At 43.6% G+C, this 12,987-nt stretch overlaps 1 protein-coding gene across 1 annotated transcript in view; it reads left to right on the plus strand.

The window, feature by feature from the left end:
- Positions 1 to 7,398, plus strand: part of SMAD7 (SMAD family member 7) — a 16,231-nt gene extending 8,833 nt beyond the window's left edge. Inside the window, exon 4 of the mRNA XM_068107932.2 lies at positions 5,890 to 7,398. Within this exon, the coding sequence (XP_067964033.1) occupies positions 5,890 to 6,446 (557 nt within the window). The 3' untranslated portion in view covers positions 6,447 to 7,398. The remainder of the gene's footprint in view (positions 1 to 5,889) is intronic.
- The last annotated feature ends 5,589 nt before the right edge of the window (positions 7,399 to 12,987 follow it).

Consider the following 12,987-nt stretch of genomic DNA (forward strand, 5'->3'; position numbering starts at 1 on the left):
CCACTTGGAGATGATCTTCCGGACAGTCGAATGATTGATTTCAAATTGTTTGGAAACCTTTTAAAATCCCTTCCCAGACTCGTAGGCATCTATAACCTTTCTGAAGGCCTCAGAGAGCTCTTTTGGTCTAGGCATGCTGACGCCGCACACTTCAACAACAAAGAGCAAACCAAACCAAATGTCTGAGGTTTAAATAAGACAGGTTCCTCCAAGATCCTCTTTAACGATATTCTCATCATTTGCACCTGAGCTGGTGCACCTGATTCTAATTTTAGGAAATTGAAGTAGTGATAAATGTAGGGGTGTACTTACTTTTTCCACGTGCGAAATTTGCATTTATGTTTATTTAAATTATACAATGGACTACAAAATGTAAATGTTTCATGATATTTGTTATATTATATCACCTTTATCTATCAATATTGTTGAAATGAGATCAAATAGCTGTATGTTGAAATATGTTGAAAAAGTCAAAACTTGGGGTGTACTTACTTTTTCATGTGACTGTATATGTGTGTGTGTGTGTGTGTGTGTGTGTGTGTGTGTGTGTGTGTGTGTGTGTGTGTGTGTGTGTGTGTGTGTGTGTAAATGTATGTGTGTGTTTATATATGTGTGTGTGTATGTGTGTATATATATATATGTGTGTGTGTGTAAATGTATGTGTATGTTTATATATGTGTGTGTGTATGTGTGTATATATATATATGTGTGTGTGTGTATATATATGTGTGTGTGTATGTGTATACATATATATATATATATGTGTGTGTGTGTGTGTGTGTGTGTGTGTGTGTAAATGTATGTGTATGTTTATATATGTGTGTGTGTATGTGTGTATATATATATGTGTGTGTGTGTATATATATGTGTGTGTGTATGTGTATACATATATATATATGTGTGTGTGTGTGTGTGTGTATATATGTGTGTGTGTGTGTATATATATATATATATATATAATATTTCACAATTAAATGGCCAGGTGCCTCATTAAAATTGTACTTCAATTATGATGTGATGAGCTGGTAACGGTCATGAAATGAAGAAGGAACTGTGAAGAACTCTACAAAAGAATACAGGAAACTTTTACCAACGGATACAAAACGGTAACGATGGGTGGTCTCACATCCCGTATTCTCTTACTCTTGTGCTTTTTTCCCAGCCCATTCCAAACATGTCCCACCATGCTTCGTTGCACATCAGTTCAATGAATCCATGACCCTTTACAAAACCGGAGGGGCTGGTCCAGTGTGAGAGTAAGGACTGGGAATCACAGCTCGTTGTTCTTTGTCATTAGCTTCACAGGTGGATACCATACGAGTACCTGGATCTTTATCATTTGTAATATTCTCAGGTTAGGTGTTTGTTTCTAAATTGAAGACCTGAGTGGAAGAAGTACTTAAGTCACATTCTTTGGCAAAGTGAGTTAGAACCAGAACCATCATGGTAACAATCCATGTTTGTAATAGTTTTGCATCGTGTTATTTTGTGACTTAAGTACTTCTTCCACTTGGGTCTTTAATTGCATCCATAGTGCCTTGGGCCCAGAGGATACAATAACCGCAGTAATGAATTTCAGAAGGCTGATACCTGATGGCCATTCCTTCAAAGAAAAAGGAACTTGTGGAGAAATCACAACATGGGAACAAAGAGAGAGGGCGGCCCAGAATGAAGTAGAATACCCAACGTGTACTGGAACAGCAATTCCCTTACAAGAATCACTATCATTCCCGATCAACAAAGAGGTGTGGAGGACATTAGAAGAGCTCCACCAAAAGTCTATTGATGATGATGATGATGTAACTCGGTAAATTTGGTCTGTTGTTAAATATATAAATCCAGCTTTTATTTTTAAAACATTACTCCTTAATGTGGGGAGTAAAGATTATTTACAGAGAAGGGAAGAAAGGCAAACAGGGGAGGGGCGTGTTTGTATGGGCAGGAAGAGTACCACTGAAAGGGTTAATCCAGGCGGCCCCTCTTTATGCCTCCTCCTAAGCCTTGTTTCGTGACCTTTACTCGGCGCCCTGCGTGCACAGACTGGCGGGAGGAAAAGGATGCCTGGAGCCGAGTCCCCAGCAGAGGTTGCTGTGGAAGGGGCACGGCGCCAGGGTGGAAAGGCGGGAATGGGATGGTCGGCGTGCAAGGCGAGAGAGGGAGGTAGTTGGGAGAGGGCCAAGACATTTCTTCCGCTCCACTGAGTGTCACATTCCAGGGCTGTAGCACAAGACCCTCTCCCACTGCAGGAAAAAGAAACCCGGGAGGGAAGACATAGTTGCCAAAAATAATTTCCAAGATGGATTTCCTTTACCGTAGTACTGGAGTTTTTGCCCCTTTTCTCTCCTTCATTCTCTGGAGACTGATGGACAGCAGCCAGGAAGCACCTCTGACTGTTCAAGCTTGAGTTGGTTGCTGACAAGGCCTGGCGGAGGAAGCGCATCATTTTGAACTATCTTCCAATCCTCTCACTTCTTCCTCTACTCCTTTTGTGCTGCATGCAACGCTGACTATGTGCACACGCTTACAGTCACTCTGCAACCCACCTGTAAGGAATGCAGAGTTATTACTTCAGGATGATGTGTAATACAAACCAGGCAGGCCTACTTTGGTTATCTGGCTGCTTGACTCTTCCACACCCAACAGTTTTTCTTCCTCACCAAGAAGCTTCTTCCTCTCTTTCTCTCTCTCTCTCTCTCTCTCTCTCTCTCTCTCTCTCTCTCTCTCTCTCTCTCTCGCCCTGTGTGCTTTCATTCCACCTCAGTTGTATCCCTCTTCTTTTCCCACCCAACCCCTTCTTTTACATACTTTTCCATCTGCAGTTTATTGGTCTATCCGTAACTCTGATCCTAGGCATCACTAAGCCTCCAAGCCTTTTTCAGGCCCATTGCGATAAGGATTTGCAAACAAATTGATGATGTCTCCTCATTTCCTTAGAGAGGTTGTTTAAAGGAAATTCCTCAAGATTCTGCACCTCAGATGCTCAAAGAACATAGGGCAAGGAGGAAGTTAGTTAAGGATTAGTTAGTTAGAAGTTAAGGATTAGTTAGTAAGGCACTGGAGCCTGGAGAGAATGAGAAAGGTGAGATAGGGGTGCCCCTCCTCTCCCCCTTTTTCCAAAGTGCCTTGAAAGGTCATTCAATCCTGGGAGTGACTGGGTTTCCTGGCTGGAATGGGCTTGGCAGTAATGTGCCTTTCCTCCTTGCCTGATTGCTTTCCTTAACGACCTCCCCCCAACATAAATAAGCTAGCCAGTGTGTGGGTCTTTACCCATAAGGCTGCTGAAAACCGTATGACTTCCGCCTGGCAATCATTGCATTTAACCTTATAGGATTCTAATGCAAGATGCTTGGCTGCCTCAGCAGGTGCCCTAGTTTCGTGTTTAGGTCTTAACCTCAGCCGCTGTGCATGCTGTTCTAACGCGACCCACTTGCTCGTGTGCTTTGGACCTCTCCTGGCATTTCCTATTAAACTTTATTGCCACCTTCAAAGCCGCTCTCGGCGTGTACTGGCACACAGTCTTGCTTTGTGCTGTCCATTCCTGCCTGCAATCTGAGAGGCTTCAGCCAACCCGCGCCACTGACCCTACTTGCTTCCTGCTTCCCGGTTGTTGCGTCATGCTGTTTAGTGCTAGGTCCATTCAAATAGAACTTCATTTTAGGTAAAAGAGAGTCGGGGGGTGTGCTTCTGAGTGAAGAGCGAGCTGTGTATGGTTTTAACCATTTTTGTGGTGACATTTTGGTGATAATATGACAAGGAACTTCAAAACAGGAGGAGGCCATTAGGCTCATCAAGCCTGCACAATGGTTGTTTGTCCATGCTGCATCCTTATTATATGTTGAGCATCAAGCAACAAAGCAGCATCTCTGGTATGAACTGGGCCGGGATTTGAGCCACCGACCTCCCAGACTCGGTGGGGATGCTCTAACCATTACACCATCGAGTGTGGTTATCACTGTGGATTATCACCATATTCACTTCCTGATTGTGTAGTTAATTCCAAATTCAGAGTTGGCAAATTTGATTAGAGTCCCAATTCTTCCTTGCGCGCAGCATTTGCGAAGGTCACATGTCTCAAGGCCCTCTCGAGCGAGGCTGCCAGGCCTGCACCGAGGCTGTGAAGGCATCGAGCACGCATCCATATCCTTCCACATTCCCACTGCTTGAGCGTTTATTGCCTTTCCTCAGCTGCCATTAGGGTGCAACCAGAGTCATTTATACCACCGGCTCTGGACAAACAAACTTAAGGCCTGCTAGTCTTTTCTGCCAAACAAAACTACCATTTAAACTTTCTCAGTCGCATCAACAGTAAATGCCTTGATTATCCATTTGCATGTTTTTCTTTGCTACTCTTCTGCAATATCCATGTGGTAAAACATATTTTGACCTTTGAAAGAAACAAGACGAGGATTCTGATTCTAATAAGAATAATTATCTTCTTTGTAGGATATTAAATATTCTGGACTCTTTGCATCCTGGATTTGTAACTGAAGTACGGAGGGCAGTAAAGGTGACCTTTAAACCTAGACCCTGAGGCTTTGTTGTGAGAAACCTTCTTACGCCTGCATTAGAACCCTTCTTGCTTGAAAAGACTTTTGACTGATTGTAGATAGGAGATAAGGTGCAGACAGAGGCGTACGCCAGACGTTGTTTGTTACTAGAAGTTTGGATGAGGAAGAAAGAAAGAGGAAAGATGTGGATGTGATTTTTTAAGATGGTTTGGAATGTCTAACCGTGTGCTCACTTTGACGATGCACATTTACAAGTCACATCTAAGATCTGTTACATTAGCTAGGTGGTCCTCATATCCTTCGTCGATTTATTTATTCTCCTTGATCTCTTGCATGTGTGCTTGATGCGCATGCAGTGTCAGGGCGTACAGACGGGCACAAACACCTCCTCCGACCCCACAGAATCTCATCTATATTCAAGAGAATTCTCAGTAAGGGTGCGGTCAAACGTGTTTTTTTTTTGTTTTTTTCGGAGAACTTTGGCCTCACTACTTCCGGAAATACCGACAATCCTTTAGAGTTTAGAGGAAGGTCCATCCAGCAGCCCACGGATGATTACGAGGCATTGCTTAGAGAACCACATCCTTCCCGAAATGCACAGATCGGAGTCTGTAATTATCAGAGCATTTGGCTGCCTGCCAAACTTCCTGAAATCTCCCACCTCCTTCTCCATCCATGGTGATAAGAGTTGCAAACGATGTTTGCAACTGTGCTCGGGACCAACGTGGCGCCACTGAGGGCGCTTTGTAAAGAAAGGGCAATCATTTTGTGACAGTCAGGCTCTGAGGGCTATTTTATATTTGAAAACCTATTATGTTATCCGTCACTCATCTGTGCTGCTTGTCTAACGTTTCAATGCAATTAGTTGAACATGGAGAAAAATAACTCGGTGTGTTAAGATGTTCTTAATATTTTGTGTTGTTGTTGTTAGTCTCTGTTTTCACAATGCATCTTAGTTACAGGGAAGCATTGCTAGTCGTAACCAGGCCCACTCGTAAAACCTGGTTTGCATTTGATTCCCTGTTTACTGCCCTCTTCTTGAAAAAAAAGAAGAAGAGTTTTTGATCTGCAACCACCTTCAACTTATAATGGCTTGGCAAGCTCAAAACAAGACAGCCATGCATTTAAAGGGAAACACATCTATAGTTATTGTACTTGTGGCAGTTATAACCGAATGATAATAATTATAATCGTTTGGTGATTATAAAGGTGTATATTCATGTAAAATGTAAATATTTCAATCATTCATTCCATCATCCCAAAGTCCAAGCCGGTATGCTTTGAGATGCCCCAACGGATATATAAATAAACACGCATTTGGCACCTCCTCAATTTGGCAGCTGATTTGATCCTTTACTTCCCTCTCTTCCCTGCCACACAGGAACCTTTCTGCCACTGGATGTAAGGAAGCAGCAACCATGGTGCACGCTTGCCTACTGGGAGTACAAGACACGTGCCGGCCCACTCCATCATGCCCACGAGCCTACGGTCAGCATTTTCTACGAGCTACCTCAGTGCGGTTGCGGCTCTCGAACCGGAGACCTGTGCCTCAAGCTCGTGCCAGCGACGGGGCGAGACAGTCTGGCATCGCGGCGAGCACGCGTTGGCGCCGGCCTTCTGCTCAGTCGGGAAACCGATGGCGTGTGGGCTTATAACAAGGGCGAGCAGCCCGCCTTCGTGAACTCACCGACGTTAGATGCGCCGGGCCGGGCCGGACGCACGCCCGTGGCCCGGCGTCTTCCTGCCGGTCACTCGCTCAAGCTTTTTGACCCCGAGCGAGCGCAGCGCTTGCTGAGAACATTTGTGCCGGCCGAGGGTGAGAGCGTTCGCGACCTCTTCAGCGTCCGCGTCAGCTTTGGCAAGGGATGGGGCAGAGACTACACACGTCAGTGTGTGCTGGAGTGTCCCTGTTGGCTGGAGATCTTTTTCTACAGATGATGACGGCTGCCTCGGTCATGCCAAGTGCCGTAGCACCCGATTGGTCTGCACGACGGATGCACCGGTGGTACAATTCCCATTCATGTTTTGCCGTAGCGTTTTGGACATCGCCGATGGCATCAACTGGCTCACACAAACAAAGACATCTTGACATCCATTAACTATTTGTAGTAAAATCTGCATTTTATGGCCACCCTTTTGATTGTGCAAAATCAACCGGGTAACTTAACAACACGGTACATCGATTCCTGTGGAATGTTTAGCCTTCTGCTCAAATTACAGGGACCTTAAAATGCAGGTTTTACTGTAGCCGGCCTATTTACCACTTCCGTGCCGTACCTAGTGAGCATTTCGTTTCATGTTTATGTGGCAGAGCCATGGTTTTTAGTCCATATAATGCCATATTTTATACACAAAGAGCAATGATTAGCCAAGGTCCTAACCTGGAAACATCGTCGTGTTTGTTGCGGGAGTCGGGCACAATTGCTGGCAACATGTTCGAAGCTAGCCCTGAGAAATTGCCTAATAGGGCTCTATTGATCTCTGCGAATGGAATGGAATGGATTGAAGCTCTTCCTGTAGTTGCAGGAGGAGTGCTGCTTGCAGTGAAACCCAGCTGCCGTGATCCTCAGAAAGGTCTAAGTAGCAGGGTTTTTTGTCTTAACCCTGGAAACAGCTATTTGAAAGTACTGTACCGTACTGTACCAAACTGTACCGTACTGCATACACAGGGCTTTATCTCATCCGTACTGCCTCTACAGCTAATTAATATTTTATATACATCACTATATAAATATATATTGTAATACTTGTAAATATGGAGACATTTGTATTTGTACAGTGTAACTATTTATGTACAGTGCAATGCATATGGACAGACTTAAATGTATTACTGTACATGCACTTTGATGAAACTTTTTAAAAGTTTGATTAAATACATAAGTTTTCAGTACTCCTTGTTGCGTCTACTCTTTGCAAAGATGTAGTTTGGCAATTGCAGGACACCTTGTGACGTAGTATACTGTGAAGAATCTTCATGTGAAGACATTTGAAGTTAATTTTGGGTCCCTTAGGGATGGAAATTTGAAACGTTTTTTTATGCTGCGCTGGAGATTAGCAAGTCTTCACGTCCTTCTTGTTCGAGATGATTATTTTTTCGATTTGACCCCCAGTTCATGTCCCATGGGGTGAGGACCTGGGGTGATAGGGGTCAAAATGGGGGGAAAAACCTCAATTTTTTTTTGCCTCAATACTGGTGGAACTTTTCTCAATCTTTTCCATGTTGCTTTAGGTGGGAAGCCGTGGGGATTTGTGATGGCGCGCCATTGACTTCGCTCTAGTTTAAAAGTTATTACAGTAGTCTCGGTGCCGACTCGAAGCCTCGTTTCTGAGCGTTCAATGCCAGCTGTTACCATGAAGTGGTGCAGCTGTCATGCCCTTGCTGGAGACACTTGGAAAGAGCAGAGCTTTTGTGTCAGAGGCCCAGCAATGATATGGAGCCAGAGAAATATTTTAGTAGCATTATTGGCTGTAATACATCCTATATCGATACCATTTTTCGTTTTTGGGGGACCTTTTAGATGCCACATCGGTGTTGTGCATAAGGAGGCATCTATTTATTGCATAGGCCTACATCAATATGGTGGTAATTTTGTCAATCCCCACCCATTTCTCATCCCTCCTCCATACATTCCCTTTCACTTTCACTCATTATCACCTTCCAAATTTTTTTCCCCTTCTCTCCATAATCCTTCCTCTCCTCCCCCCTAACCTCGTTTATCTCCCCTATCATCCTCGCTGGCAATTTCACAACATAATGATGTCAATCAAACTAGAACCAGAATTTTTGAAGTTTTATAAGAAGTATTTGGCAAATCTTCCACTGATGCTCAAGAAAATTTTGAAAAAACCACCTTTACCACCTTTAGAGGCCATTTTTCCCCGCAAAGCGGGGGTTGGCCTTTTTCGGGAACCATGGTTGTTGTTGTTTTTTGGTCCCCTTTTTGAAGCAATGTTTTACGGCCGGATGCCCTTCCTGACGCCAACCCTTTTGCTCAAGAAAATTTTGAAAACATGAGGAATATTTCTCATGTCTATGATTGGCTCTATTATGTGCAACGATTTATCTTTTTACTTGCTCGGGCCCCTATCCTAACAGCATCATCCTTACCTAAAGGCAATTCCCACAAATAACTCTTTTCCGATTGGTCTGGTTCATTCCATCAGGCTCTCTCTCACCACATTCGGTGACCTAACATCTTTCATCGAGGCTCAGAGCAGGCTTGTACATCGTTAAGATCAGTCTTGCCTCAGTATCAAGTTATCAACAGCTGCTACTGTTTCAGCATATCCAGGGGTGACTTTTTTTTTTTCCTGTGATTTGTTTTTACTCCTTTTGAGCAAAACTGAGATTCAACAACAAAATGAAGTACACTGTAGAACGAAGAGCTAGTATTGCAGGCGAAGGCTAGTGTCAGTCGGCGGACAGGTGGAATGATGGATGGAATCAACACGACATTGATTGAGGTAAGCTAACTGCTTTGAGAAGCGAAGAGAAGCTTAATTTCCAGGCGTTAACCAACCATTCTTATTTTTCTCTGACGAAGGGTTAACTCCCGAAACGTCAGCTTCAAGGGGATGGAAAATGATCTTCAAGGGGATGGAAAATGGTAGATGGCTTGCAATGGCGATCTACTCCTGAGTGGAGCCCTGGACGGGAGAATGGGATCGCAATGCATGGAGGACGATGGTTCTGCAAGTTGGCAAAAGGAGGAACAATGGAGTGCAGGTGAGCAGCAAGTCTGCATTTTTGATCCAATCAGCCTGGACTGGTATTGAGAAGGTCGAATCTTCTCACTTTTGGACGTTTCTAATATAACTTGATGGGGGCATTTTACTGCATCGAGGGATTACGTGAGAAGTAAAAGAATTCGTTTGACAGAACACGTTTGGCCAAAAAATGCAGGAGGCAAAAGGAAAGTTTGCGGAGTCGGGATTTCTCTTTTGATCATGAAATTCTGCTGCCGGAGTTTTTTCCACCTTCAGCAAGCAATCCGCAAGACTGAATATCAATGTTAAATTTGTCTTGGCTTCCTCGCTCGACCCGCCCAAAACGAAAGCTCCGGGATAAAACGAAAAACTTTTTATACGCCCAACCATATAACTACTTGCCAATGAAAACCTTTCCCGCATAAGCCAGTGCAAAGCAGCTTTTATTTTATGACAATGTAAACAATAGCAGCTGTGTTTTCGGCACGCCATCAAATGGTCAGGACCCTTGTGCTGACACCATGCCGTCTGTAATCCGTCCCAGGCCAGCGGGCACGACGTCGCACCCATCGCTGCGACTGGTACAGGCAAAGCACCGAACATGCCTTAAGAAGTCCCATGTAACATGAACTATTGGCTTTGGTTACGTGTCTTTCCCAGTCTCATGGGACAAAGCACTATAGGGCCGTCCACGTACTGCGTTCAATTTTTCTGGGTTTGTTTTTGTACGTTCTAAGGCTTGCGGAGGAGCTGCGATACAAATTACACACATATGCAGACAGATAAATGAGACAACACCAGACTCGACTTTTGCGCAAGCTCATCTGCCAATATTGAGGGAGTGACGTCACTTCCAAGAGCACTCTGGGTGCCAGGGACATTCTCTTTATGACAATTACTTGGATTACACAGCTGCCAACCTATGACACTTTATGGGCAATCAAAATTGGAATTTACCCCTCCCCATGGATATCAACCTATGTGGTGATTTTTCCATCCTATATCCTTTTAAATGGTGAGCCTCAAGCAAGCAAGCAGCACGTATCATTTTTAACGTCTTTGGTATGACTCGGACGGGGTTCGAACCAGCGACCTATGTTCAGAGTGAAATTCAGAGTGGTCTGGTTCCATTGCACCACCGAGTGTGGTTGCAAAAAAGGTGAAATTTCACTCCACTCTCGCGGTCATTCCATCCCATATAGGTAGCAAACAACCTACTCAACTCTCCTTTTGATGGGTAACAGGACATTTTGTGTAAGACCCTTATTCGTGAAAATTTTGCAAATGATATCCATGGATTTTTTTTTCTCCCAACATCCAGTTACCATCTCCCGCAAATTCGTGGCAAGCTCCGCTATGCAACACTCGCTGCAGGAACCGCACGAGCCAATTGAATCAATCCCTAAATAATGATTCCCTAAATAAGATTCCCTAAAATAAATTTTAATAAATAAATAAATAAATAAATAAATTCCTAAAATTCCTAAATAAAAAAATTCCTAAAATAAATAAATAAATTCCCTAAAATAAAATAAATAAAATAAAATAAATAAATTCCCTAATTCCCTAAAAATCCCTAAATAAGAAATTCCACCGAAACCAGAACCAGACCTGTCATAGTTTTAGCACGAGCAAATACCAAGAAAGCTACTGCTAGCACATTTAAGGTACGACATCAGCGGTACAGCCACACCCACAGCAAATGATGTTACCCACAGCCATATTCTGCATACAAAAGAAGAAGAAGAACCCTTGAGGGAATAAGGGATAGTGAGAGAATGTAAATATTTGGGAATACTGTAGTTTGTGATGCGGCTTGATGAAAGCAGAGGACACAACCGATGGAAGACAATGGGTCATCTGCATGTCAAGTAGTTTAAATAGGTGGTTGTAGGTGGTGCGGAGGGCAAAAAACGTACACCATTTCAGGGACGTCATGAGTAAAGGTCTTAGAAGGAATTTGTTCGCCACATATGTGGTTCACAGCAACCTTATTCTTTCAAGCTCATTGTGGTTGTCCTGAACTAATTAAAGGTCAACTGAGCATCTTGTCCTTCCAAAACTAAACTCAAATCCCTCGTTCTTTCTCCTAATGGTGTGCAAAGGGTACATATGAAAACCATTCGTATTTCATGAAACTTCGAACAATGTGCACAATAAACTTTTATAAACACACAAGATACAGGAAGTAAAGTGAGAAGGTTAAAAAGAAAAGCATAACTGTGGCCTTACTATGCACCACTAAAACAACAAAAACTTTAAGCCTTCGCATTTTGACTTGCACAATGTCTGTTTAGCTTTGTTACCACGATAATGGGATAACTAGAACATGGGGACTTCTTCGCTTTCTTCCATGGAAGACTAATTTAAACTCAAAGCCATGTGACATATGTAATGAGGAGAATTCCATCTGCAAGAAGGTTGAGGGATAAAGAATGCCAAAACAAAGACAAGGAGCAAGCAGAATTAACTATCTGCAAGACTTGGGATACAAACAAGATGGCTGCCTGTTGTTTAATTCATCTTAATTGCTTATTTATCTCGAAGGTACGATGCTAGGTGGTCCAGTGGACATGTACACTTGAAGTCCTAGCAGTGTCCATGTTTTTTTTTTTTTTACCTCTCCCACCCCCCAACCCCCTTCCCACGCCTCCTCCCCCCAATCCCCCTCCCTCCCACAGATCTCCTGATGTCCCTGCTCTCAAATGTACTTGTGTGCTTCCCCCTCTCTCCCCATCTTGTCTCCCGCTCCCTTTATTATATGTTTTATGTGTCCGTTTTTTTTTTTTTTTTGTGATTAATGTTAGCTCTTACACGAGCCTCGATCTTGTATACAAAAAAACCCAGAAAAGATCATAACAGAGTAGAAACTAGAACGGCAATAAGTAGAGTGCATCGCTCCACCTGGCTGAAGAGTCCCCATTTTGTATCCCACTGATAGGCCGGAGTTGGTTCCGGACCATAACCAAAATCAAATAGGCTTGTACATCTAACATCTTGCACATCTTGTACATCTGTCATCTAACCAACGAATTTGCCAAGTTTTGTCATATATCAGTCCACAACTTTTTGACATATCGTGCTATATCTCAGGCCCCATCTCTAATGGTGCCAATGTACTTTTAAGAAATCAAAACTCGAGCATCCTCATCCAACCAAACCTGTCCACCAAGTTTCACCCGAATCCGTCCATAACCTTTAGAGATATCCTGCTAACAGACAGACGGGTGTTAAAACATAACCTCCATCCACCTTCGGTGGAGGAGGTAATTACGGGGCCTTTAAGGATTCTTCTAGTTCTCAGCTCGCAAATGCACTGATATACAGGGTGTTCCAAAAAGACCAGGACAACTTTGGTTGTTGATCTATTGAGAACCACAAATGATGTAACGATACCCTTTAGTTTATATGACACAGAAACTCAAAGTTTTGTGCACACCTGCAAAATACACTTCAATGTGAGCTTCGTTTGTCGGGTGCAGGACATCAAGGTGGTACACGAGTTATTGTCATGTTCGGCTCAGCATGTTTGCTTTCACCAGTGTGCAGGCAGCTGTGATCCAAGACCGAAGATCCTGCAGGTTTGCCACCTCGGTGTTGTAGACAACATCTTTGGCGAACCCCCACAAAAAGAAAATCAAGGGGGGGGGGGGGGCATGGCTGGTGATCGTGGGATCCAGGTGGTGCCAATTGGTTCGACTCGGCCAATCCAGCGATCTGGAAATTTTCCATTCAGGACAGCTCCAATGACTAAGGCCCAATGAGGGGCAGC

Source organism: Myxine glutinosa, chromosome 2 (assembly GCF_964187855.1).
Source record: "Myxine glutinosa chromosome 2, kmMyxGlut1.1, whole genome shotgun sequence".
NCBI lineage: Eukaryota > Metazoa > Chordata > Myxini > Myxiniformes > Myxinidae > Myxine > Myxine glutinosa.